The 27,248-nt window shown below is 39.3% G+C and overlaps 1 protein-coding gene across 1 annotated transcript in view; it reads left to right on the top strand.

Annotated features, from left to right (window-relative positions):
• The window catches only part of LOC106636004 (cell adhesion molecule 2-like), a 51,184-nt gene extending 23,936 nt beyond the window's left edge, over positions 1 to 27,248 (top strand). The window contains exons 3-6 of the mRNA XM_014348229.2: positions 4,259 to 4,394; positions 7,092 to 7,225; positions 20,655 to 20,919; positions 27,169 to 27,248. Of these exons, the coding sequence (XP_014203715.2) occupies positions 4,259 to 4,394; positions 7,092 to 7,225; positions 20,655 to 20,919; positions 27,169 to 27,248 (615 nt within the window). The remainder of the gene's footprint in view (positions 1 to 4,258; positions 4,395 to 7,091; positions 7,226 to 20,654; positions 20,920 to 27,168) is intronic.

Genomic DNA, 27,248 nt, shown 5'->3' with positions numbered 1-27,248 from the left:
TGGAAAAAAGTTAAGAGCTCGCAGTGGCGGTGAGAGAAAACGAGCATGGGTGCACGAGAGGGAGGGGGGGAGGGAACGAGTAGAGGACGTGATTTGACCGTAAATTCGGGCCCCGCAAACTCACGGGGAGCCCGAAACGTGCCCTGGAAATAGAACGTCTCGTTTTCCCCCGCACCACCCCTGTCCCCCTTTCTTTTCCGCAAAAGCAGCCAGACACCCTCTCAATTCCTACCCTTTGCGCACACTAGGAAACAGGGAGGAGGAGGGAGGGACAGCGCGAAGCATCGGGAAATCGCGGGCGCGTCCTTTGTTCTCGCGACGGGACACCTGGTACTCGTAATTTCCCGCCACAGCGCCGCTTTTATCCTTATCTGTACGTGCGACTGCCTCGGGAGGAGGAGGAGGTCGGGGAGGACAGAGTCAGTGGTCCAACCCTTTCGCGCATTGGACGGATAAGTGATGCCAGAGCACGTTCCATTTGTTTATCGGGAAAAGGGACGTTTTCCTTGGCCTCTTCCCACTTTTGGACATAATGGCTCCTCTCTGGATAGCCGGTCCGAGGTAGCGACGCTTTTGGTGCGAAACGACGATTTTTGCAACTGCTCGAGAAAGAGAGATATGCAGCGAGTGCAGGGACGCGTCTCGGCTGTAATATACATATGCATGGGCACAAAGTGTGGTAGCCTCGAAAGTGGAGGGTCGAGCTTTTGTGCCAAGGGAGAATACGTAGGAGGTTTGATGGAGGGCCACAAGTGGGGGACGTGATTGTTCTTCTCGTGTACGTGTCTCTGGCACGGGTGTGAAATATGCTCTGCTGATGTATTTTCGGTGGCTTCCGGGAAGCTATTACTGACTAAACTGCAAGTAAAAAGTGCACCCACTGGTGAATTTAAGGCTTTTTGGTGGTTAGGGGAGAAATTACAAGATTGCGAGTGGACGTCTATCGTGTAGGGATACTGCACAATTTTTGGGTCTACTTTGGGCTCTGCTCTGTTATTTACGCTGTTGTGTGGATAATTATCCATCAGTAACAATGACCAGGTCAAACTGATATTTCCATTTTATATAATATAACTTTTTTTATTATAAAGATATGAAGATACCTTTATTGGGGTAAACATACGTAGTCAAAAATTTAATTTTTTGAGGCTTTTAACTTTTAACACTTACATTTGTTAGATGAAAATATTTGGCTGACCAAACGCGTAGTTATACTACTTTCTCATCCAAATTGTAGGTTGTAAGATTCTCCTTTTTGTTTTTAATGGAAAAAGCTTCAGGTGGAGCTAATAAAATCTCAAATTTGTTCTACGAGGAAGACGTGTCTGACAATATACGTGGTTGTACTACTTAATTTCTAGTTTGAGAATTACATTTTCAGGCTGTCCTTATTTGCAAATTGTATGGCTCTGCAATGGTATTTAGCTTAGCTCCTACTCTCCATCTCTCGGATTTTGGAAAATGACTTTGATCGATCACGAGAATATTCTGGCCAGCTCCCATACCAGAGACTTGTTACATTTTAAGATATTTTAGTGACCCTAGTCTTCTTGGCATCAATGAAAATACCAAAGTCCCACAAGATTCTTAACTTTACAACCCTGTACAAAGTATGGTCATGATCCCATGGCTATCCTACACAGTAAATATTGAGTACTGCTCGAAAGAAAATGGAAATCAGGCAAAAGTATAACTGAATGAAACTCTGTAGTGGCTGTCATTTATTCGTGATGCGTTACAACTGTTTACAAAAATTGTAATTATTTCCATATGACTACGTGTTATTGTAATTTTTCCGAAAGCAACCATTGGTTAATCGATTGCCTATAGTATCACCTGGTACTGGCTATCTGTCTGTCAATCTTCTCATTCCTTCATATCGAGAGCGGTCATTAATTACAACAGAGGGTTTATCTTGTTTGGTTGCCGCAAAATGAAACAAAATGAAATTTTCATTCTCCATCGTGCCACGGACCTCACGGGGTCGCACCCCAAGACGTAATAAATAAACATATCATGTCTTAAATTTCCGTCTTCGTTGAAGATTACACGGGCCACCCTCGAGTTGTTCCTTTTTTTTTTTTTTTTTTTACCAGCACCACCGAGCATTAGAATATGAGATTCAGCAGCGATAGCGAGTGAGTATATTTCTTCTTTATCTGCGCGGGCCGAGGCGGGGGATTTAAGTATTTTAGCCGCGTCCCACTGTGGGTCCAGGTTGAGAGAGTCGCTCGCCCCACCCTCCTCGAGATCTCGGGTTTGATTGTGTTTCGTGTAAATGATCATTTTCAGTACACGCTACCCCGCCGCGAAAAAGGGACTACGAGGAAGGGTGTAATCCGATGCTCCTCGTTACTCGCGTACGCGTGTATATATACACTCGCCAAATGTCCTTTATAGCTTTGTTAACTTATATACGTGCGTCCGTTTTTTTTTTGTTTTTCTTTTTTACAGTCGATTTTATGGTTTACTTTAAATTACTAAACTTTTATTTTCTCGCAATCTCCGTGTCACTTATTGTGCGACCTAGATTTGAGGGCGTTCGTATACAGGAACGAAGACTTTTTTATTAATAATGAAGCTAAAACTGGCGTTTCAAACTCATTGATACCTGACTTTATGTGCCATTTAATGCGGGCTATTTAATCGTGTACGCCGATTTCCGATAAAACGGAACCATAAAGCCCCTCAATAACAGGATTTCGAGTCACTGTTTCGTTTCGTCTAAACTTATCGCAGCATCGGGTGGTATGAAAAATTCATAGATAATAAATCGCAGTACGAGAATAGAGTACATGTAAACCTATCTATTTGTAGGAATGTATGTATATTGTAAGAAAAAGTATCGGGAATACATATATACATATATATAATAAAGAAAGACTGAAAACATCATGGATCAAGGAAAGACTCAAAACATCGGGGGTTCAGAGAATTCGTGAATGAATTTTTTTTCATGTTTTTGCCCTTTTTGTTAAAATTTCATCATCAGTAAAAAAAAAAGCAGCGCTAAAAGCGAAAAAATACCATCCCCACATGAAAGTTTTCTTCGTATTCCAATATATTGGAAATGTTTTTCCCGTACATTCACAATGTATTTTCGATGCATACAACATGTATACGTACATGCCCGATGGTATGGATTTCCACGCGGGTACACGTGCAAACAAATCCTATCGCTGGGGTCCCAACTAAGCTTTGTATTTTACCAAAGTAGACCGGAGATGTATTTCTATTCCATTTCAGCGAAATATTCAAAGTCAATTTGAGGTTTCGCGTATCGGCCCCAAAGTATTGGCTTTTGAATGGAAAACCCATTTAAAACTGACGCGCGTGTGTTTCTATGCACTCGTAGACTGTTTCGATTTCCGACATTTTGAGGTCACAACGAATTTCCCAGATTTCGTTTGGGCAAACATTTCCAAAGATATTAGAAAATATAAATACAATACTCGACAATTTCACATTCAATGAGTAAAAATGCGTCACTGAATTTATACGTATAAGGAACCGTAAATTTGTACTCAAAAACTTTGGAGTACCGTGATATTATGTAATCATGCTGTTCATGCTTTTTTAATGCATATGGTAGAATTGTGCTTCTATAAACGATACTTTTGCTCTACATGAAGAGGCAATAAGCTAGTGTTATATAATAAATAATTTTTATCAGATAAAACAATTAATTTCTATTCTTGAATAATAGAAACCAATCAAGAGAGTCCGTAGTCCCAAATACACATAAAATTATCGATTATTATCAGGAGCTTTAGCAAAGAAAAGATAAATAAGCCATTGTTTTACAGGTAAAAAGTTATGGGATGGTATGAATTAAAAAATTTTTAAACCAGCCCCAACTCTACCAATATCTGTTACTTTAGATTCAGATAAATTTTTGGACAGATAAATGAGTTTCAAACAAAGCACATGAAAATGGTTTTCGGCCTGATTTATAATCCTACGTTAAGCCAATATGACATGTAATAACCATAAATTTTTTAAGTGCACATTCACAACCTTTTATAGTTTTATTATTTTACTAATCATAATATCGTACTACTATTATAACCGCTTATAAAATTCGAGATGACACTATTACCCCCATACTTGCCCTTGTATATTATCCGTGTATGTTATCATCATTTACTTTCCCAATCTCAAAAAAATCTCCTCCCCAGTTTTCCCCCCAACACCAGAAAAAAGAACATTCTCTTTATCTCTACCCCCAGCTAAATGTGTTTTTCTTTTGATTTTTTAGAAGCACAGCTCCTCGGAGCGATCGGTCGTCATCCACCGAGTGAACCTCGACAGCAGTGGCCGGTACAGGTGTGAGGTATCCGGCGAAGCGCCTGCCTTCAACACCATTTCGGACCACAGCGATTTGGTCGTAGTCGGTGAGTAAGCTATGTGCGAGTCTACACGTTCGCAGACATGTATATGTCACACGAAAACATACACATGCACTTTAGTAGAGCTATGCTGCACCTTATGGTCTAATTATTGTAATGTTTGATTTTTTTCTTATCTGGAAACAATGAGAGTATCGTATACGAGGTAAGGATGCGTCTACACTATAAGGTCTGGAGACATGATTAACTTTTTACGTGACACATTTTCCAAGTTTAAAAATCCATTTTCTGCGAGTATTTCTTATTGGTACACCCCTTGTTTTTATTCTGACACAAAAAAAAGTATGCATGTGCGACTAAAATATTTTTTTTCTACTCCACCTCAAGCTATTCAAAAATCACGACGCTTACATGCGTCCAAGGAAGCCGTGAATGAAAGTGTATAGTTGGTAACACAGACGTCGCGTCACACTAGTAGTGCACGTGTAAACGAGCACATGACAAAAGAGAAAAGAAACAAACTTCCGGAGTACTTTGCTTGTCCCTCCCTTCTTCACGTTTATTCTTTTTTTTTTTTTTTTTTTTTTTTCGCTACTTACAACTACACTTACTTCGCGTACAACGAAAGAAACGACGCGACGCGGGGCGGCGAGACACTTTTGACTCCCACGTCTACGAAAATATTCTCGCGCTTTTCCACCTCCTCCCTTTCACGTGTATGAACCAACTTCTCTTTTTTTTTCTTTTTTTTTTCACTTTCTCAGCACACTAAAGAAGTATCCACACGCGTCGAGAAATGTTTTTCTCCTTCACTTGTATGTACACGAAAAATTGTTCCCCTCCATTACCGTCCCTTCGCTGAAATGAGGTAGTTTTGCACAGTGTATTACGCATACATCTTCCTTCTGTCTTGCTTTTTTAGGTATTTTTTTTTTTTTTTTTTCATACGTGAGGCATACACGTGTTCCTTAATACGGCAGCACTGAACGCTCCGTGTGCCATCTATTTTTCGCGACCCCTTTTTCCCCAAACACTGCACACAAAGGAGCACTGTGCTGCGAAAATCATCAGCTGCTTCCTGTACCCGCCGAGCCTTCTGAATGCACACGGTGACGTTTAATCAAGAGGCATCTTCATAGCTCCAAATAGCAAAAAGATGATTATTGTCGGCAAAGAACATTCGTGGGTTGTTACGTACATCACGTACATATTCGTACACCAGAACTATAACGAGCAATTGTACGTAAAAGTGCAGACACGCATGTTTGTTTTTTCTTGTCCGTTTTTATCTCGTCAGCAATGCAAGACTCTCTTTCTCTTGGTCTTTTCAATGCAGGTCTTCATCGATTGGCATAACGGCTGGCTAACGGAGGTTTGATTCTTTTGCTTCGATTTTTTTTTATTAATGATCGACAACCCATCCAATTATATTTGTGGTGAAAACACGATGCAAGTTATTGCGTGTGTGTAGGAAAAACGATTCTTTTACTGTTGCATTTTTCAATGACTCGGATGCACAACATTTTTTGAATCCATCGTTAATCCTTACAAATAAGTAATACGTATGGTTTTTTGTTTCTTTTTTTACATTTTGCCAATACAAGCAAAACGTGGACAGACTCCCCAAACGATACGACAACTAATTTCCTGAACTCATTGATTCGATGGAATTACTTCAACACGTGTGCGGGAGTTAATCGCAAATTCACGATCTCGTGTTAACCGAGAATTAAAATAGAAGATCCAACAAAAAAAGAACGTGGTCACGCGGTTTCGGCAGATTATAGCCCTTTAATCAGACCGCGGCAGAATTAAATGGTGCACGTGTGTGTGTGAGGGAGACTGGTCGGGCGGATGTTGGCACATGGGCGTCAATCACCCGAGAATTCGCACACGCCACTTAAACGGAGAGGAAAGAAGGGAGGGGTGCAGAACCGTAGCCCGTAGAATCACCCAACCATCCGTAGCCACTAGCGCGTCTGTCAGTCTGCGTATGTTTGTACATATAATACCCGTGCACTGGATGTGTTCTCTGCAGACAGCTTATAGCATAGCCGTGTTGATTTGACGAAACGCCTCCGGGAGGAAAAAAAGGGAGCGTATCTGGAGTTGTATACGTATTTTGCGGCTAATAAGCTATATTGCAGTACTCGGATTTTTATGTGAAAAAGAATTTGGTTTTTTATACCAAATGCGTAAAAGTGGTCCCTCTGTTTCTTTAATGATTACATTTTTTCTTCTCTCAAAGACCTCGACCAGGAATGTCCAAAAAACGGTACAAAGAAGCCTCAATATTTATGTAGAGGATCCCTACAAAATTTCTAAAGTCACTCGGCTCGTTGTACTCTACTCTACAATCCTTTCCATTTGGTACCTATTTCAAGAAGGTCGAGGAAACAATTGACCATCTTGGTTTTTCAGCCATACTCAATTCACGTTTGACGTTTTTTACTCTTTATCCTTATATGCCATATTGAATTCAACGTAAGGTTGTCGTACTCTAATTCTCAGACACTATCATTTGTTATACATAATTACATAACATTAATTAATACACTACAACATTATTTCACCATTCAAATGAAAACGGCACTCTAAAATTTATCACAGTCAAAAATAAGCTTGTGATGAAAAAAAAAAAGTGCAGTGTAGCAGAAAAACACTTGCACGTATAATCGTATACTAAAGCATTGTTTTGTTGGCTCTGTTTTCCGATCCATTTGGCTGCTGGTGACGCTGCAGTGCTGCCGAAGGACGGGCCGATAATCAGCGGGGGCAAGTCGAAGTACCAGCTGGGCGACCTGGTGCGCATGAACTGCACGTCAGCCCCGTCGAAGCCACATGCCACCCTGACGTGGTACATCAACAACATCGAGGTGAGTCATTTATTTACCCTGGACCCACCGCTGCCTCGTTAATTCAGCCCCGCGAAACGAGAGCGGCAGGCCATCATCTATTTGTCACCCCAGCACTCGTATCTCTTACCTTCATTCTACGATGGACGAACGAGACCCCCAGATAACTATTTTTTTTTTCTTTTTATACTTTTCTTTCGGCAAATAATTCGATTAAAAGATTGTGCTCTGTTTGAAAAAATATTATAACCAATCATTGATGGGTGTGGTGATTTTTAATTGTTTGTGTTTGTGATTAATTGTATTCACCAACGACATAATCTTTGACGCTGTGCCGTATATTTGTATCTACAAGAATGGCACCTCCCTTAGCTTTATTTTATACAGCGTATTTTATAGGTTCGTTGAAAAATATATAGGTACACCGGAGAAGACGGGGGTACAGAAACAGGGGGATGGAAAAAGTGTTTTGAGGGTAATAACACGTTGCCAGGTACATACTATACGTATAATACCGCTATGCCTCGTGCAGAAAGGTACTTACTTACTTATCGATGCACGATGGTGTAATGGCTATTTTTTCTCTCTCTCTCTTTTTTTTTTTTTTTTTTATAATTTTCATTCTACCTCGTAGATTGTATCGCGCTACTCTATCATTACTATTAGAATACTTGTATTGTTGGATGTATGTATATTTTAACGTAGGGTATAATTTTTGTCGAATGAAAAAAATGTAAAACTCTTTTAAGCAAGTAAAGTCCAGCCGTGGTGTCGTGTAATCATCGGAGATAACAACTTTTAATCACACAACGTTTTAAAACGAAACTGATGTATGAAAACGATGCAGGAAATATTGTTGTTACTTTTTTCTTATCTACATCAATTGCTCGAGTTTTCCATTACTCCTTTCAAAACGAGCCATTCCAATGATTTTTCAAAGTCAACTTTGCCCATAACTTTTTTCTTTAACATTATCATGTTAAGTATTCGGTAGATGGCTGAATCATTAAAGATCTTCTTGGTAAATATTATAAAACTAATATTAAATGTGTGAGCTTTATTGGCAAACTTTGGATTTTTAAAAGTTAAAGTGCTTAACGACCCGATTTACTTTAATACTTACACAAACATGCATATAATAACGACTCGGACCTTCGATAGTAGGGACAGTGCTTGTTAATTGGGTCATGCACCGTAGCAGTGAATTTCAAAACACGAGGCTTTTCGTTTCGTACGTACGTCCATCTGTATGTAAGTTTTTTTTCTCGTATGAAATTTCACAGGTCCTTTCCACGCGAAAGCTGCAATTACGCGCACAAACGGGGCATTATTATTGATATTGATTCGAACGCGACCCTGGGATGAAAATCCCTCCCTTTGGCCGCTCGATTAAAATAATCGATCTCGCTCTGATTATGCATGCAAAATGCAGCGCCATGGAAACTTCTGAAATCGAAACTTACGATCTGCAATCTCGGATAATTTTCTCTGCTCCTGATTCGCCGCCCAACCCTCGTCGTGATATGAAAAAAATTTATTTTTTAAGCGAAAGAAATAAATTGCCGGGAGAAAATATTCATCATTACCATCGATCACAGTTTACTTGCAGCAAGAACGCAAGTCCAAACTGAATTGTCACAAAGTGCGTACTTTCTTCGTATTTGCAATAAAATTATCATCTTTATGATTGTACAGTAAATGCCACCACCACTGCTAACCCGTAAAACTAAAGTAAAACCCAATTATTTCCATGAAAATTAACACCCGGCTGGAAAGATAATCCTAACGATATTTAAAACTACGAGCGCTATACTTTGTCCAACACATCCTTTGAAGCAACCAAGTAGGCAGGCAAGCGACACTTTTAGCTCGATTACCTGCATACTTACTCTCGAACCCTAAAAACATCGACAAAAACACGCTTTCACCAGCTCCACGCCCCCCCCCCCTCCCTCTCTTGCACGTTCTCGACATCAAAAGCACGCGAAGGAAAGAAAAAAGAAAAATCTTTCCACTCCACCGCGATTCGCCAACACTCCCCCCCCCTGCACATCAAAGCTTTCCACTACCTCTCGAATCTGAACTGTACTACTCCAACTCAGCTTTTACGCGCTTATACTACTACTAAAACTACGGAAATTCAAAGCAATTACCTTCCTTTTTTATTCGTGTGTACCTCATCGTATGTCTAATCGTCACCTCCTGCAACGAAGAAAAGATGCTGTATCCTAGATACAGAAAAAAAGGGGGATGAGGGAAGAAAAAAAAGTCTCGGAATACGTAAGAACGACTCTCATTGCGAGCTCAACTCGTAGCTTACATAAATGAAAAGAGACGTACTCTTCAGGGGAGAAAAAAAAAGAGCACTGGTGGTGCACGGTGAGCGCGTCAATCCGGCTGGATTAAGTATTCCTCGGTGAAAAGACGCGGAAAACAGGATTCCCCTCCGAGTCGTGCGCTCCCCTCTTGTCTGTGTTTTATAGAGGTATACCGTCACAACAAGACCCCCCCGTTTGCGTGTCTTTGTCTCTTACAATTCGTTCTTGCCGCGCGTCAAACGCGATTTCTCTGTTTATTTCCAGCTTTACGTCTCGTGCGCGTCAGTCATAGTCAACTTTCATTATAACACTGCAAGTGCGTTCTGTTGTGACTTTTTTTTATTGCAAGACAAAGAAAAGCGCGACGATGCGTTTAATAATGTCATAAATCCATTCTTTTCTTCGTTTATTTATTGCTCGTGTCTCTATGTATTTATGGATTGTTTTTGCACATAGCGTATTTGGGCCAAAAAGACGATTCTGATTGGCACTTCCGTTTATTCGATCAATTGATTACTACTATTATACGCGCTGACTTTCCGGCCCTTTGAGTTAAATATTAGTTACATCAAATCAAAGGGACGAGTAATGAGTGAAAATTTACGCAATAAATTTATTTTCCCACTACGCAAAGTATCTCCCTATACACAAAGTCATTTAATTAGTAGCTTTTGATGAACTATTCAATACTGATTATATTTACGACAGCTATCGAACTCGGCACTTGTATGAGTAATATTTTCACTATTAAATTTGGCTTTGTGTTACAACTCGGGTGTTAATGTGAAAAGTAATTTTATACTAATGTCAAAAGTTCAATGGTATGGACTAACACATGACAAAAGCTCTATGCAACATTTGTTCAATTTATCTGGACTGTACTAGTATTAAGTAGTATAGCTGTGTATTCGGTCAGCCAAGTTTTTTTTATAAGTGCTAATAAAAATTCACGCCTGAAATGACAAAATAATGCTTTTTTTTGTCACATGTAAGAAAAACAACTGGAATATTCTAACCAGAGATTAAGTAAGTAGTGCAACCATGCGTTTAGTCAGACACGATTTTTTATACGTGCTGCCTCTGAAAGTCAACGCCTGAAATTACAAAATAACACTTTTGTATATTTCAAATAAATAAAATCTGGCAGCTAAATATGCAAACTAGAGATTAAGTAGTGCAACCATACGTTCGGTCAGACGCATCAAACATGAGCTCAGAAGGCTTACGCCTAACAATACAAATTGACGTTAAAAGTTTGCACTTTATACTGTACAGTAATCCCACTACATCATTCGCTGCAAAGCCTTAACTGTATAAATCAGCTATTGTTTACCAACTGAACGAGATCCATTACCGAAATTTTAGTATCAAAGTGTACTTAATTTACTTGTAGCAGTTAACCTCTCGATCGAATGAGTGTGGTTAGGATGAAAGGGGGTCATTGAAATTATGAAACAGAGGATCACTCGGTTGTAGGGGGATATTGTGGAGAAAAAAGAGGGAAGTGTAGAAGGGCTCTTTCGACTCGTCAACTTGATTTCCCGGACTCAGCTGTGGGGGCTGCCATCTAATTGCCACGTCGTCTTCGTAAAAAAACTCTGTCGTTAACGATTCTGATCGACGCCAAGGAACGAGAGAAAAAAAATTCGACCAATGCGCAATGGAAGAAACGAAGAGAGAGGAAAAAATTGGGTACGGGGAAAAGAAAAAAATGAGTGGGCAAACAGAAAAAAACTAACAATAGAAACACCCGAAGAAGAAGAAAAAGGTGGAAAAAAAATTCAACGTAATTTGACAAATAACTATATTTAAATTTAACAATACTAACAAATTTTAAAAAGTGCTAAAGAGTACAATATCACACGGGCAGTAGAATTGAAACAACTTAACCTGCACCTAATATAATTTTAACATTTTTGATGATGAAAATTTTCTATCCAGTTGGCTGGCCACAAAGTCCTGTTTCGAGTACCGATAGTTATTCAGCTTCGTCAGCACAAGCTAGCTAGTACTTTGCTTGCAAGTACACACATTGGCTAAAGTGTGCACATGAGCTAACCCCCCTCCCTCTAGACCCCAAAACCAGAACGCGCCAAACCCAGAAGCAGTGGAGCTTAAACTATTTTCCAAGTGAAAGTTTACTGCACAGGATAACAATTCACGCAAAGCTCAAAGGAGAGTTTCCCCATTATGGAATACATTTTCGTCTTTTTTCCCCCTCCTCTTTATCTTATAATCAAAGCGTTGTGTTCTACCTTGTTACATTCTCTACGTTTGTCACAGATGACTGGAAACTTGCGTGTGAGCTGATTCAGGCGTTAATTGTTTCGTTTGTTTAGAAAAAACATTTAAGGGTCGAAAAGAAAAAAAAAACTACATTATATCCGATGCTGCCATAAACTAGGGATTCCTAAAAAAATGTTCATGTACATAAACTCAGCCTTAAAATTAAAAACAGAAGCACAAAAAATATACCCAACCCGATCTACTCGGAGCTTGAAATCAGAGTCCCCTTTCAAAAAGCAACAAACCCATAAAGATCTGGAATTCTGATCCAGCACCCATTTTGCCCACCATGTTTTTCACTTCCTTGAATATTTTCAATCTCCCAATGGCAGTGATTCAGTGCAACTCGTCCGCACGAGTATTTAAACCTCAGTAGCGTTACATACATCCTTGTAACCGCAATTGTATACGCGTACGTGGTCAGCTATACAGATACTTTTTTATCTCACCTGGCTCCATTCACGTGTAACGTATTCCCGTGATTTATTCTTGTTGGACCACATGCCTTCTCCCCCTTTGACCCCTCCACTGGGAGTGTGACGTACGATGTAACCCCCTTTTCCTCTGAAACGTCCATGAAGTGAAAATAAATAAGTTGCGAGAGTTTATAGAAGCCAACTCACGTGTGAAGTCTCGCGGGGGTTACGCGGAAAAACTGCAGGCCTACGGGCCATAAGGAGCGATGAAACGCAAAAAGACGAAAAAACAGGTCAAGTGAAAAGGAAGAAAGGAAAAAAGGTTCTCTCTGGGGGTGCGGTTGCGTTGCGTCGTAAATATCCGGATGCACAGACTGTTTTCCCCCCCAGTTCTCGTGTACACTCGTAGCAAAGGGCCAAAAAGGATTTCAAAACTATAGATAGAGAGGGTACTAGCGCCCAAAAACCATAGTAGCGTTAAAGGGCCGGGTGTGTTTCGAATCTGGCGTGTGAGAGCTTTGAGGGAATTTCGGGAGCTGATGGGTGTACGCTAGTGTAGCTACTGCTTTTACTGCACTAACCACTTAACTCAAACACCGCTACATCTCTCTGTTTGAAAATTAATGTTACGAAACGCTGGGGCGCTCCAATGTTGATTAATCAGTTGTGCACTGCATTGAAATACGACTTACCACGAGCCTCTTTTTCTTTCCTCCCGGGATTTCTGTTTGCTTCTCTTGGCTCTGAAAAAAAAGCTACTTACTTTGTGTGCTTTTTCAACCTGATCCTCTTGCTCTGACACTTAAGTCTCTTTACTTCGGTATTTGGTCCAATGTCTTTTGTTTTTCGGAGTTTGTCATGTCTCTTTCTCACCCATCCCATCCTCTGCGCACTACAGGGGAATAGACTTTTCTCACGTGACGAGGGACACGTGCCTTAAAGAGCAAAGAAAAGTAGGATGTACTTATACACGTCCCTGACAGTTGCCGGAGTTGGGCAGGCGTTGGGCAGCTGCTCAATGAGATTTGCGCGAAAAGTTGGCTCGAAGTCGCTGTACTTACTGGGACGTTGGGATGTTGGCCTAAGCAGATTTGGGAGGGAAAAAGAGAAAAAGATGAAGTACGTGCACGTTTAGGGTACATACGTCATTTAATGTCAAGTGTGTGGTATACTTACCACCTTTAGCTGAGAATCTTGGAGTTGGTTGATGCTTTTGTACGTCTAATGAGACCGAAAGTAATTTCATTCACAAATGGAGGAACTTTCTTGGGTTTTTCTTTTTTTTTTGTGGTGCAAGTTTTTATGTCTAGCGCGTCAAAAGTTTTTTCTTTTCTTTTTTTTTTTTGTAACTAGCACACATGTTATATCTATAATAATTACAAGATAGGCCCTATGCGTTATGAGAGAAAAACAAGCACTTTTACACAACCGGCAACACTTTCTTCCCTCCTACTTTTTCCATGTACCATTTTCTGGACGACGCAGTTGTATTATTATCTATACATGCCATCAAACCTTATCGACGCCACATCGATCAGACTTACGACTTGTGAAGACAATGTGGATGAAATTTAAAAAAAAACGAATGTCCCACTAATTCATTTGCTCTTTCCTAATTACTATGCTACATTAATGATACACGTGGGCCTACCCTACGCATACCAATTTTTTTTCCGCAACGCGCGATCGAACAATAATTGCAGGCCTCGAGTCGCGGAGCTAGAAACGACACGCGAGAGCCACCGATGCGTAATGAATCCCCAACTACCCCCCACCCCCATTAACACTCTGGTACGGAAAATTGGCGCTCCACATTCGAAGCCTCACCCTCTCGTAATAAGTGTACACACGCAATTCGCTACGACCACTGTCTGACGATGAGTCTTCGTTAAGCTCTCACGGCTGGTGCGTTGGGTGCAGACGCCATCGTACGACTGTGTTATTAAAAAGATAAATCATGGCGTCAGTCCTCCAGCCACATCCTTTGGCATATACCTGCCCGAGGATGTACTCAAGAATCCAGATCTTCTTACCTGTGCTTCATCGATCGGCTGTATGTACATGGTTTAACTGTTATTTACAAGCAAACATGTGGAAGTGAATTTTTTCATGGACCAAAAATTTTGATTGATTTTGGAGTCAAAAGCGGTATTTTTAATCAAGTCCTTCTATGCATTTTGTGTATACCGTACTATCACTCCTCCTATGGAAAAGAAAAAAAAAAAATCATTTTTTCAAGGGAAAAAAGAGTAATCCAAGGAAATTATTCGTACTTAGCGATATTACAGTAAATTTTACAAGTAAATTTATGTTCACCAGCGGGACGAATCATGCACGGGCATATACGTATACGTAGTTGGAGTACAGCCACGTTGATTAAAATATGGTAACGAAGCGGCTGCACGCAAATTCGCGAGGATTGATCTCTAATCGATACGTCGACGCATCTTGCAACCACCTGCTTCGCTTCTCCTACTTTCTCTCTACGGCTACTCGTACATTCTACATCGAAATGTCTCTACGTTTTAATTTTCAATTATTAATCACTTATTTTTTTAAGTGGACCATCAGACCGTACTAACGACATTAGGTAGGTCATGCGAATTCATCATCATTGAAGTCTAATGATCATGCTGCTACTGTTGCTAAGCTACTGTGGTGGAACGGGAAATTGTATCCTCTTTGTTTTATCTTTGGCAAATCCAAAGGCAAAACGCTCGTGTTGAAGTGTAAATCAAAGCAATGTTTTCCCTCACATTTTTTATTTGCTACCAACTATTTGATATGAAATACATGTACTTTTCTCTTTTTCTCTCTCTCTCTCTCCTTTTAATTAAAAATAGTAATTTAGTTGAAAATGTGCTTCGAACGAACGGTAAAAATTCGGTAGAAAAGTTATCTGCAAAATTTACACGTAACCGTGTTTTAATCATTTTTTTCGAGTGCGGCAACTATTTTCTCACTTTAATCGCAACTGTTGGACGCACCGCGCTGGGGCAAGGGGAGTTGTTGAAAATTTTACTCGGGCTTGATTTTAATCAACCAGAACATTGAAACAAAAAGTCAAAAAACCCGAATATTTCCATCATTCGCGTCTGCATGAATGGGTATGCGGAAACGAGATCCGGTTCAAAATATTTATTTTTGATGAAAAAATTAATATTTGCTGCACCGTGTTCGTGTACAAACATTCACATTTTCAATGGAGTATTACCGTCCACTCGCATTATCGCATCATTTTTCAACGAGCTTCGAGCTTTACAAGCTGTATTGTGGGCAAAGAAGAATTTCCGATTGAAAATTTAACGCGAATATGTGTATTTTTTTTTTTTTTTTTTTTTTTTACCACTCATCAAAAACCTCTTATTTCCTCCGAGCTCGCTTGTTCCCAACAAACAGCCCGCGTTTAAATAATTTTACTTCACAGAAAAACAAATATTTGCAAACTTTTATTTCTGCAAGCTGTTCAAAGAGAGAAATATAAATGGTTCCCGTGGTGGTGAGAGCTCAAAAAAAAAAAAAAAAAAAAAATCACGGACGCTTTGATCCTCGTTTAATGAAGGCGAGGCGGAAGAGAAAACTCGCGCAGCGAAAAACACGCGAGCGTTTCTGTGTTTCCTTTTAATGCAGGAAAAAAATCAAAAGAGACCAACACGCGTCCGGATGAAAAATGACGATTTCCAGCTCACTCCCGAAAGACAATGCATCAGAGCGTGTAATACACCGCAGCGGTAGTACGCGGAAGATATACGCGGGGTCCCAGCAGTGGCTCGAGTTGGGGGTCGAACTAGTTAACAGCATCCACCGGGACATAATAAAGGCCGACACGCGAAACATTTCTTTTCCGCTCGTCGTCGTTGTCCTCGTTTTTTTTTTTTTTTTTTTATTTGACCCTGCAGGAGCAGCTGGCACAGAGAGAAGGATAGCGGGGTTCCCCGAAGGATTTTTAAAAAGCCGTTTCGTTTATCTTTCTGCGACGATCGTTTCTTCCCCGCCACGTTATACCGCACCCACGTGCATCTTCTCGTTTTCCGGCGATTTTATGCTTCACGTAAACACGTGTGCGGGTCGAGAATACAGCCTCTCGAGTCTTCCGGATTTTACACCTTTTTCCAACAAATTTTAGGTTTTTAAAGTTCGTTGTAACCCAAAGTGGTCTTTGCTGCAGCGCAATGCTAATATCGTTTAAGATTTCTAAAACATACCGTACAATGGGTCTGTGTTCGGTATAATCGCACATCTTGGGCAAAAATAATTTTTTTTCTATATTATTCCTACAGGTCGAATTTACCCATCTTTTCATGAGCAGTACAACTGAAAATAGATGTTATTTAATCATGCAAAACAATTTCGCACCACGCAATCGCTTTGATTCAGTGCCTCATAAGAATGTTGATCACTTTGCGCGAGGCCAAAAGTTTGTAAATACCAAAAAGCTACGGTATTAACATTATGTATCTTGTTAAAATTTTTTTTTAATACAATACTTTGTATCCTCCTGTCTTACAAACACCAAATAGTTTGCATTGCACATATGTGAAAATTAATGGAGCCTTTCTAAGTACATAACCCAAGGGTACATTATCTCCACTATCTCTGCTATTCGTACATTATTCATTTTTATATGGGTACAATCAGATAGTCACACACCTCTTGCATACAAAATTGGTTTCCCACGCGATACCCGCACAATCGCGTACAAATCATTTTTACGAACGCAAGTATTCACTGCCTCGTATCTGAGCTTAAGTACTTTTTTGATTAATACGTACACACCCCTTACAACAAAAAACAGTAGAAAGAGAGAGTTAGAGAGTCAAGGAGCGAAAAATGCTTTTAAATGCTAATCAAGCTTGTTTGTGTTACGTAGTGGGAGACTAAGAGGACCTGCCGCAAAGATTACAGTGTATATCTTTATTTTAAGAGACTCGCTGTGGCAGTTGTGGAGTAGACAGGCAAGGAGACCACATACAGTCGAGTCTCTTTTGCTCAAGCCAGACAGAGAGAGAGAGAGAGAGAGAGAGAGAGAGAGAGAGAGAGTTTAATGTCTTCATGCTATGGATTTATGGCCGTATTCCAAAACTTTTGTCCCCTACCTTTCTCGTCTTCTTCTTTGTGTGTTTCTGTTGTCAGTTTTTTTCTGTTTGCCCACTCATTTTTTTCTTTTCCCCGTACCCAATTTTTTCCTCTCTCTTCGTTTCTTCCGTTACGCATTGGTCAAATTTTTTTTCTCTCGTTCCTTGGCGTCGATCAGAATCGTTAACGACAGAGTTTTTTTACGAAGACGACGTGGCAATTAGATGGCAGCCCCCACAGCTGAGTCCGGGAAATCAAGTTGACGAGTCGAAAGAGCCCTTCTACACTTCCCTCTTTTTTCTCCACAATATCCCCCTACAACCGAGTGATCCTCTGTTTCATAATTTCAATGACCCCCTTTCATCCTAACCACACTAATTCGATCGAGAGGTTAACTGCTACAAGTAAATTAAGTACACTTTGATACTAAAATTTCGGTAATGGATCTCGTTTAATCAACATACATCAGCTGATTATCACAATTCCCAATGTATGAACTAACTGAATTACTTTGCAGTGGTAGTAAATTGTAAACTTTTAATGTACCATGTAATGTAAACATGTTGGCCACGTGAGACTAATGCATACCATCAAAGTGTTGTGATTAACGATGAAAGTCAACATCAATTTATACTGTTAGGTTCGAGCTATCAAAGCTCGAATTCCTTGTAAAGAAAAGATATGTCTGACTAAATGCAAGGTTTCACTACTTAGTCCTTGATTAAAAAGTTTAGTTGTCAAACTAACTTAATCGACAATAGGAAAAGTTTTACATTGTATCGTTGGGCGCAAATTCATGTATTCTGCGAAAGAGATGTGTCTGATCAAACGTTTTCTTAAACTACTTAACTTTTGATTTTAATATTGGATAGGAAGCACGTCTGATCAAACGCATGGTTGCACTACTTCATTAGTCATTTGACTGTCCGCTTGTCAGACTGTTCTTATTTGTCAGAAAAAAAAAAAACATCGTTGAACACAACTCTAGAAGTTCGAATTTATTCTTCAAGGAAATCGTGGCCGACCAAACACATATCTGTACTACTTGATTTTTCTTTCAAGCATGCAAACTATGTTTATGTGACATGGGGAAAAGTTTAGCTCTAACTCTTACGTATCATATTTATTTAAAAAAAAAGTATGTCTGACCAAACTCATTGTTACACTACTTTATTTATTGTTGGACTATTTTTTAATAATCACCAGACTGATTTTACCATGAAAAAAAAAACATCATTGGATAATGATTTTCTCATTTTCTCAAAAGTCCGCAATTGTCATACGATAAACATATGTCAGATAAAATACATAGTTGTACTACTTCACTTCCAACTCCAATTGGTTTAACTAATCTTATACATCATGTGTTTTGAAGCGGTGATGACCAACCATGCCACCACCAAAGCATGGTTTTACTACTTGATGTTTTGATTTAAAATTATAAATCTAGATAACAGACCCTTTCATATTATTTCCTTTTTTTTATGTACATATAACTACTTTTTGCAACACTTTCCGAGCTATGACTTTCTCTTTTGAGCAATTAAATGATAAAAATCAAACGTAAAAACATCAAAAAAAGCTCTGAATCGCAAAAGCAGCTTAATTTCACAAACATGCGTTTTTGTATGAAAAAACGATCTAAAAGATAAAAAAAGAGGAAAAAAACGCTGGTGAGGGGGTTAAAGGCATTACGCATCTGCGGCGCAAATGTCTTTGCAGGAAAAAGCTGTTTCACTTGTACTTTCACAACCAAACAACCCAACAATTGCAAAATAACAGTTCAATCAAGCGCCATTTCACTTTTTCCATCATCCCGACAAAATCGCGTTTCTATTTCTCCCAACTGTCGCACCGCGCACGTTCGCTACAAAAAAGACCGTTTGTCAAAAAAAAAGGGGTGAGGAGGGGTATCCATTCGATTTCCGTTTGGCTGAGCAAAAAAAAAGGAAAAAAAGAGCAATCGGATGATAGGCGCGGGCACGTTACATAAAAGACCTCTTGCGAAATGAGAATTTTATTCGGCTGGAGGTGGAAGTTGTGTGTGTGTGTGTGTGTGTGTGTGTGCGTATGAAATTGCTCCACATGTCTCTATGCAATGTGTAGGGTATAACTTCGTATACGTAAGCCGAAAGAGACGCCAAGCGCGACAAGACCTTTAATTCCGCAGATGAGGTTTGGCTGCATGGATTTTCTGACTCCCCGCGGATACGTGTCATTGAAACAGTACCCACACACGTGCAGGAGCGGAAACGCGAGGGAGCATAGACTAGAATTTTTTCGATTGAGTATCGGCGCGAATCCACGGATGCTGGGAGCCGTTAAACAATAGAGCGGCGCGATAAAGACTTCGCGAGCTTTCGGCCCTTTTGTCCGCCTGTGTGAAAAAGTGAGTCTCTTCTGAAATGAAATTTTTGCGTGAAATATAGCGGGAAGGCTCTCCCGCGCCCGTTTAAATCCGGACGGCGAAAATTGTCTGACGATTGATCAGTGAATCCGGCACATTGAATGTTTTTCTCCTTCCATATTAGTACAATCTACTTTGACTTTTACCGTTAAAGTTTCAAGTAGATTGGAATTTATTTCGAATTTTTTATAATTTATTTTTGACAAGGAATCGAATTTTTCCAGTATACGCAGTAAAAAAAGTTTTTACTTACTCGAATTTTTCTAATTTTTGCTTAATTGAATTTTTTAATTATAAATCAAAAACATTAATTTTTTACTCCACGAATACTTATTTCAAAATGCATCAAATTACAAGTTAACGTTAAAATGAACAAGAAAACATGACACAAAACGTAACATTTCATTTCCCGAGAGAAAAATTTTATCAAAGACTTTTGAAAAATATTTTTAATTAAAAACGACGTCAACCAAAAAGTTCATTCCATGTCATCTGCATGTCACGTACTGGCTTGAAAAAACATTATTTAGTATAAAGTCATTTTGTCATTTTACATCATGTGCATGACCAAAAAATAACTCGTAACTTTTTCAAGCGTTGATTTTAAAACTTCTCGCCCTCCTCCCCTTCTCTAAGTAATTATTTTTCTCTTTTGAGTTTTTTTATTGGCATTTTTTTTTCAAACCTTTAAAAATATCTTCATTTTCGATTTAAATATAGCAAGACCTTTACACACAATTTGAATTGCAAAAATCCAATTTTATAAACAAAAAAAATGTATAGATTCATTTCTACCCTTTCGTGTAAATACACAATACCCAACCGTATGGATCTTTTTGGTAAAGCTGGTCTAAACATATTTTCAAGTGCGAAACATAACTTTTATTTAACAATTGAAGGCATTACCAATTGTATAACAGTCCATCGGTCATTTTTCTGTGTCGCAGGTCACGGATAACAAGACGATTGGTCCCCGCAGCCACCGAATGGACAAAAATGGCCTGGAAATCGAAAAACTTGGTCTAAAGTTTGAGGTAAAGCCAAGCCACTTCCTGCACGGTGACATCCACTTTAAGTGCATAGCCATCATACCACTGGTGTACAAGCGCGTCGAGGAGCATCGGGTCATTGGCGACAGTAGCTTCTTCAAACAGCCACTGGAGAGCCGAGAGACACGAGCTCAGAGCCACGTGAGGAACGACTACAACGCAGGTGTGTGGGTCTTAGGTTTTTTTTTGTGTACCCAAGCGGAGGCAGTGGCGTTTGAGCAAACTGCAGTGATTTGACGTCCAGGGAAATCTCGTCTCTGCTCCCCAAGGCGTGACGTGATGTTTTTCTTTCCCCTGTTCTTACCATCTTGGCTCCTGTCTCAGAAAAAAAGAGGAGGCCTTAAAATTTTTGCTCTACCGTGGGAATTTCTTTTCGTGTAATGTAGACGTGGTAGGAGTTTGTCATTTGTTTATTTGTTTTTTTGGTCAACGGATGCATCGTTTTAGACGTACATTAGAATAAACACGAGGATAGAGAAAAGATATTTAATAGAGGCGTGTTTTTATCGCGAGGAGAACGTCTGAAAATCTTGTTAACGTGGAAAATTCGCCAGTTCTCTTCTCTCGCGATTTTTCTCGCTCCCTCGAAGCCAGGTGAAATACCAATTCTTTTCTCCCCACGCAAAAACGTTGCGATACCAGAGAGCCCCTTTTTCCTAAAGCGCAAAACACATCACCTACACGCTCGTCACACTCGCTCGCTTTTTCTGGCTGCTCGAGGCGGGTTCCCTCACTTTTTCGTCGCCAGTATAAATTTCGCGTAACAATGTAATTTTATACTTTTTTTCAAAGTCACGAAAAGGAGAGACTACGCGCTGAACGAAAAGTTTTTATTCCCGTGTTTTCTTTTCTTGAACCTTTTGTGTGTATCGCAGCCGAGGGAAAATTTTCGAAACCGTAAAAACGCAGTTTCAAACTCATACTCGTGGGTAAGAAAAAAAGCTCGTGAAAATCAACGTGGTTTCATGAGAAAAATCACCAAAGTAAATTGCTAAATTAAATCTCTTAAGAAAAAAATTAATAGAATGATAAAATTTGGTTAAGAAAAAACGAAATTTTAATTTACCAATAAATAAATTACCTTTGTAAGAACTAACAAATTTAAAAGGCACAGTTTAATGGTAGCGTTATAAATTTTACCTTGACCTTTAAGTAACCCCCGCTTTAAACAACATATTTGAGAGGTATATTATATTTTGCGTCTCAATGGTCAAATTGACCTTTAAGGATCGTCAACTTGAACCCTCTGTAACCCATTAACTCTCACGAAGGTCACTTTTTGTAATAAATAAATTATGAAACCTTCAAATAATCTCAGTTTAACAAAAAAAAGTAAGTATTGGTCTTCAAATCTAATGTTATAATATAATGACCTCCTCGAATCCCAGTAATTCACAAAAATCTAGGGCTTGATTAACAAAATATTGTCAGTGATAGATTAAAATGGGATACTAGAGAATAAGTACAAACGTTTTTTGTACATTTGCGCACGAAAAAGGGCACCTAACTTTTTACGCGTTGGGTAAGATATCAAGACTTTCAAATAATTTCTTGGTAAATTTGTGTAAAGTTTATAAATGAAATGAATGGTAAAACAAACGTTACGGTATATAAAGAAACCAAAGGAAAATAAAAGTGGCTTATAGGCAATTGCAGTCAGTCGACAGTTGGATGTGCAAATAGACTGAAACGAAAAGAAACACAAGTAGAACACAAAAGCGCGCTGCGTTTCGTTGAAATTCATCGCAAAACTTTGATATTGAGAAAGAAGCAAAACAAGAAGAAATAATAAAAGAATTCCCAAAGCTCTCGCTCCTCCCGACAGGTTCCAACAAAATTTTCCGAATAGTTTGGCTTATATTTCCACCTCTCATTGTTATCCCACGCGTCGCAAAACAATTCTCATTTCCGCGAGCTTCGCTTCTCGTCTTGAGTTTTGCACCGCATTAAAAGAGCCGAAAGTTCTTTCTCACCGCGCCAGCGCCAAAACTTTGCGTGTACTTAACATTTACCTCCTCCAATCGACCACATTCCTCCCCTTTTCGACCAGAGATGTTATTTCGGCTCGTGCTTACACATCTTTTCCATACCGCTGGTGTACACGTGTACTTTGATCGATTCGCACTCGAGGTACATCGGCCTGTAATTTGTGTTTTGAATTAATCAACTCAACTTCCGGCTCCGAACTTTTATTGACTTTCTCCGACGGCCCGTGGAGTTTCGTGGTTGTAAGGAATGGCTGGAAAGGATGGAAGAACGAAAGGCATGTAATTCGATTCGACCGCGAAACTTTTCAGTTTTTTTTTTCTTTTTCTTTTTTATTGAAGGGCGATTTTTCGAGTAGAATTTCGTTATTTAACTGAAAACTTTCAACGCGCTTGTAATTGTGTAACATGACGTGTTTACTCATACCGGGGTAATCCGATTCCAAATAGTTCCAATAATTCGAGCGAAATCTGTACAAACAATTTTCGCTTCCTCTCAGCCACAAACGTGATCGAACTTTACTCGATCATTTTTAATTAGTGGAGCGGCACGCAAACGCTATATTGAAGATTATAAAAGTAACATTGTATTGATTTTTCATCAGTTTTCAATTCACGCAACATAATTTAATTTCATGTAACATCAAAATGTACTTACGCGCGAGTGCTTTTATCATCGTAATAACATAATACAAAGTAATCACATGAAAGCTTTTAATATTCATACGTAAAAATAACGACAATGACATCAAAGAACGTCGCTTTTGTGTCCCAATGATGCGTTGCTCCGATCACGTAAAATATTTTCCACTTTACACGATGCACCTATACACTCGTCGATCGAACTGTTGATTAATCGATGTACTGCAACTATATTATTTCGTACACTTTGTGCGTGTTTCCATTCCATGGCTCGTAAAATACATTTTAGCTGCGCCAAAGGGACTTTGATGATCATGATTATGATGATCGTGTAGTTAAAGTAGTTATAATAATAATAATTGTGATTTTGTTCCATAGCTCGACAAAGGGGCTACAGTAGTAATAATATTATAATAATGACAAAGATTATTGTGCTTGATAACAGTAATGGAAACATTAAAAAGAATAAAAAATAAATAAAACGGCGACGGTGCGCATTCGCACGTATTTTCCATTAAAATTATGAAGCCGTGTTTATTTCAAAAAAAAGTCAATACGACGCGTTAAAATGCCTATTCCCGTTTCTCATTTATTCCTTAAAAGCGTGAAATATTCCGTATGTAACCCCTAACGCGGTGTATAGCCAAAGAGGCGGGTATGAACGAAAAAATTGAAGAACCTATATCCGCAAACGGGGAGAAAACGAACGCCGCGTGTGCGTATACTTTATAGGAGTGGTCGAGCGTAAATTAAAAGTACGACGCAGCATCTTTTTTCACGCAGTGATTAATGTACGAACGAGGGATGGGAGCCCGCCGGCAACATATTTTGTCGAGGCGCGAATCCCCGACCCGGCCACCCCCTCCCTCGCGGCGGTCCATTTTCGAAAAAATATTTGCATGCAAATACCGGAGACTTTGCGAGGTCACGTCCCATATCCCACAAATCCGATCGCTCTTTACTGGGAAAAAAAAAGAAGAGATCCATACAAAAAAAAAAAAGATACGCGGTTCGCAGGTATTTACGGCGCATCGAAAATCGACTCGCGCACTTTTTTCCTCTCGCCTTCTCGCGCGCGATTTTACGGGAGATTCGCCCGGATTGAGTGTATTAACATGCATGCATGTACTTATTTTATTTTCTCATTTTTTGCTCGCCTCGTGTCCGATATATCAGGCATCCGTTATTATTTTTTTCTTTTTTTCATTCGCGTCTCGATTATTGGTAGAGCGACTGTAGTTATTCCAATTTTCCGAACAAGCAATTCGGATGGTTTTTATACTCTACCGGTTTATTCAACATTAAAAAAAAAAAATACAACAGCTGTACAAAGTAACAAATGTAGTACAAAGTAACAACAAATACGTATAAAGAAAATAATGGAAAATACAATGATAAAGAACAAAAAACGTGCAGAGACAGAGATACCTCGATAAAGACACAATAAAGATATTAAGTTCAATGCATACAAGATTAAGAGGATAAGAATACAAAGCCATGTTTATGTACACAAACTCAAAAACAATGGCAAACACTTGTGAAGCCTGTTAAAGAACACTCGCGTTACCAATGTTTTATTTATAGTTATACATTTATTTTTCCTGCACCTCCTTACAAATATCCTACGGTGTTGTTTAAAATACGTACAAAAGGATGATAAAGAGCGAAATCGAAATATGTATGACTCGAATTACTTTTACGTAGAAACAAGTGTCGAGAAGACCTTGAGCATGGCACAAGTAGACAAACCATTTTTTTTTTTTTTTTTAAGTTCGTTTTTGTAACGTAGTCATCAACCGAGGGTGAGTTGTTCAACGGAGCCCCGCGATCCATCAAAAGCATCATTTCACATTTCAATCCATCGCGAATAAAAATGTACATGCAAGGAGTTCTCGGGCTCGAGGGTTATTTATTACACGGGATAAATCTCCGATTCCCTCTAAGTTGGCGCAACCGGGAGTGGTTTTAAAATTATTCATGACGCCTATAGTCGCACCAGGATCTAATGTATGAAAAAACAATACATATATACATACATCCATCAAAATTATTCGTCGATCGACAGCTCGCGGTTATGGTGTGTTTTTTCGTGCTCGCTCGGAATCTTCTTATTATAATTAAAATTTCAAATCACCTCTCGGCTTTGATATCCATAAGTTGTTTTCACAACTTGAAGCGGCTCTCCGACGGCATAGCACAACCCCTGCGATTGAAAGAAGAAGAAAAATCATTTTGCGGTAACAAAAAGCGGTGGTGAATCTCTGGTCATTTTGAAACTTTTTTTCCTTTAATGAACAACATTTATGCGCCGGCTAGTCTGTGTGACACCATTCGTCCTCGTCTCGTTCTATATTTGCATGCAATTTTTTTCTGGTTTTTTTTTTTTTTTTTTTTTCAACAAAAAAAAATCAAACAAACGACAGGCAAAAAACAAGCTAAAAATGCCTATTTATCTTATTTCTCTCTCCCTTGCTCGCTCGTTGCTCTGCACTGTTTCCCTGACTGCTTTTACTGCTGTTTATTGTCCCTCGTATTTTTGCGACTGACCCCCCCCCCCCGTTTTTTGGCTGATGTTTCGGGCTTTTTCGCGCCTCACTTTTTTTTCCCCCTCGCTGCAGCCTCTATTTGGCATCGACTCTATTTCTCTTTCCCGCTAACCCGATTGGCCGGGCTTTGTTTTTTTGAAAATTGATCAACAACAGTATAACATTGGCTAAAAGCTGCGTAGGATGTCGAGAATTATCCTTTTAATTTGCAAAAAATGTGATAGGGGCGCATTTGATAAAATTACTGGATTACAGCCGAAGTTAATTTGAAAATTTCTCCCACCGCTCTTTGTACTCGCGAATTCAACCAAAGGCTTTTTCGTCTTGCTTATAGCTGTTTTTTCTCTCTCCCTCTCTCTCTCTCTCTCTCTCTCTTTTACACTTTGCTCTCATTTTATTAGCAGCGTGCCCGTCCTCTCCCCCATTGTCTCCTCCTCAAAGTGCTCTGGCGTTATCTCGCCCTCTCGCTCTTTTTATTGCCTTTTATTATGCCCCTTTCTTTTCAAAACTTTTTGAATGCCAGTTTGCCGCGACTTTCCCTTCCTGTCTGTCTCTCTTTTTTACTCGTTTTTTTACCATTTTCCGCATTTCATTTCATCGTATTTCTACTGATATTATTTATTACCTTGAAAGGACTTTGAGTGGAATATTGAGATGATTAAAAAAGTTTTTGCTGCATTTTATTGTTGTTTAAAAATGAATCGTTTGAAACGTGTGGCAATTAAGTATATACTTTGGACCAGCCTTCTGTTGAATTCTTTGGGCTCACGAGACAACCTACATCCAAACTGATCTTCAATCTGGGATTTGTATATTTCAAAACCCTTTCGGATGCTCCCGTCTATTTGAACAATGGATAAATTAGAAATAAGCGTAAAAAACGAAAATGGAAAAATTCAAACCATAACATCGATGGGCTTGTACGTATTCCTTGTAAAAAATGAGAGAAAATATTGCACAGTAAACGAAAACCGAGACGCACGCACAGTCCCGTCTTTGGAGAAGAAGAGAAAATTACAGCCCCGAGTCTCAACCCCCCAGAAAATCGCAGCCCCAACTCTATGCTGCTTCGTCCCCTTTTATTACGTGTCATCGAACCTTCCGCGGCAGCCGCGCTTGGGGTTCAGCACACCCCATGTACTTAGTTGTCACACATACCTACTTATCTACACCGTATACCATATAATATATACATATTCGCAGAAATACATGATATTGTGTTTATTCTATGTGTTTCAGGAACTAAAGCAAGCGTTTCGACTGCGGTGACGTCCTTCGGTATCCTGTGGATCCTCACTGTCGTCCTTTTCACGCGATAA

This window comes from Copidosoma floridanum, unplaced genomic scaffold, assembly GCF_036245765.1.
Source record: "Copidosoma floridanum isolate Cflo_tuat_1 unplaced genomic scaffold, Cflo_Japanese_pri ptg000014l, whole genome shotgun sequence".
Taxonomy (NCBI): Eukaryota; Metazoa; Arthropoda; class Insecta; order Hymenoptera; family Encyrtidae; genus Copidosoma; species Copidosoma floridanum.
Note: the sequence above shows the minus strand (reverse complement) of the source record. Positions and strands in the feature narration are given on the sequence as shown.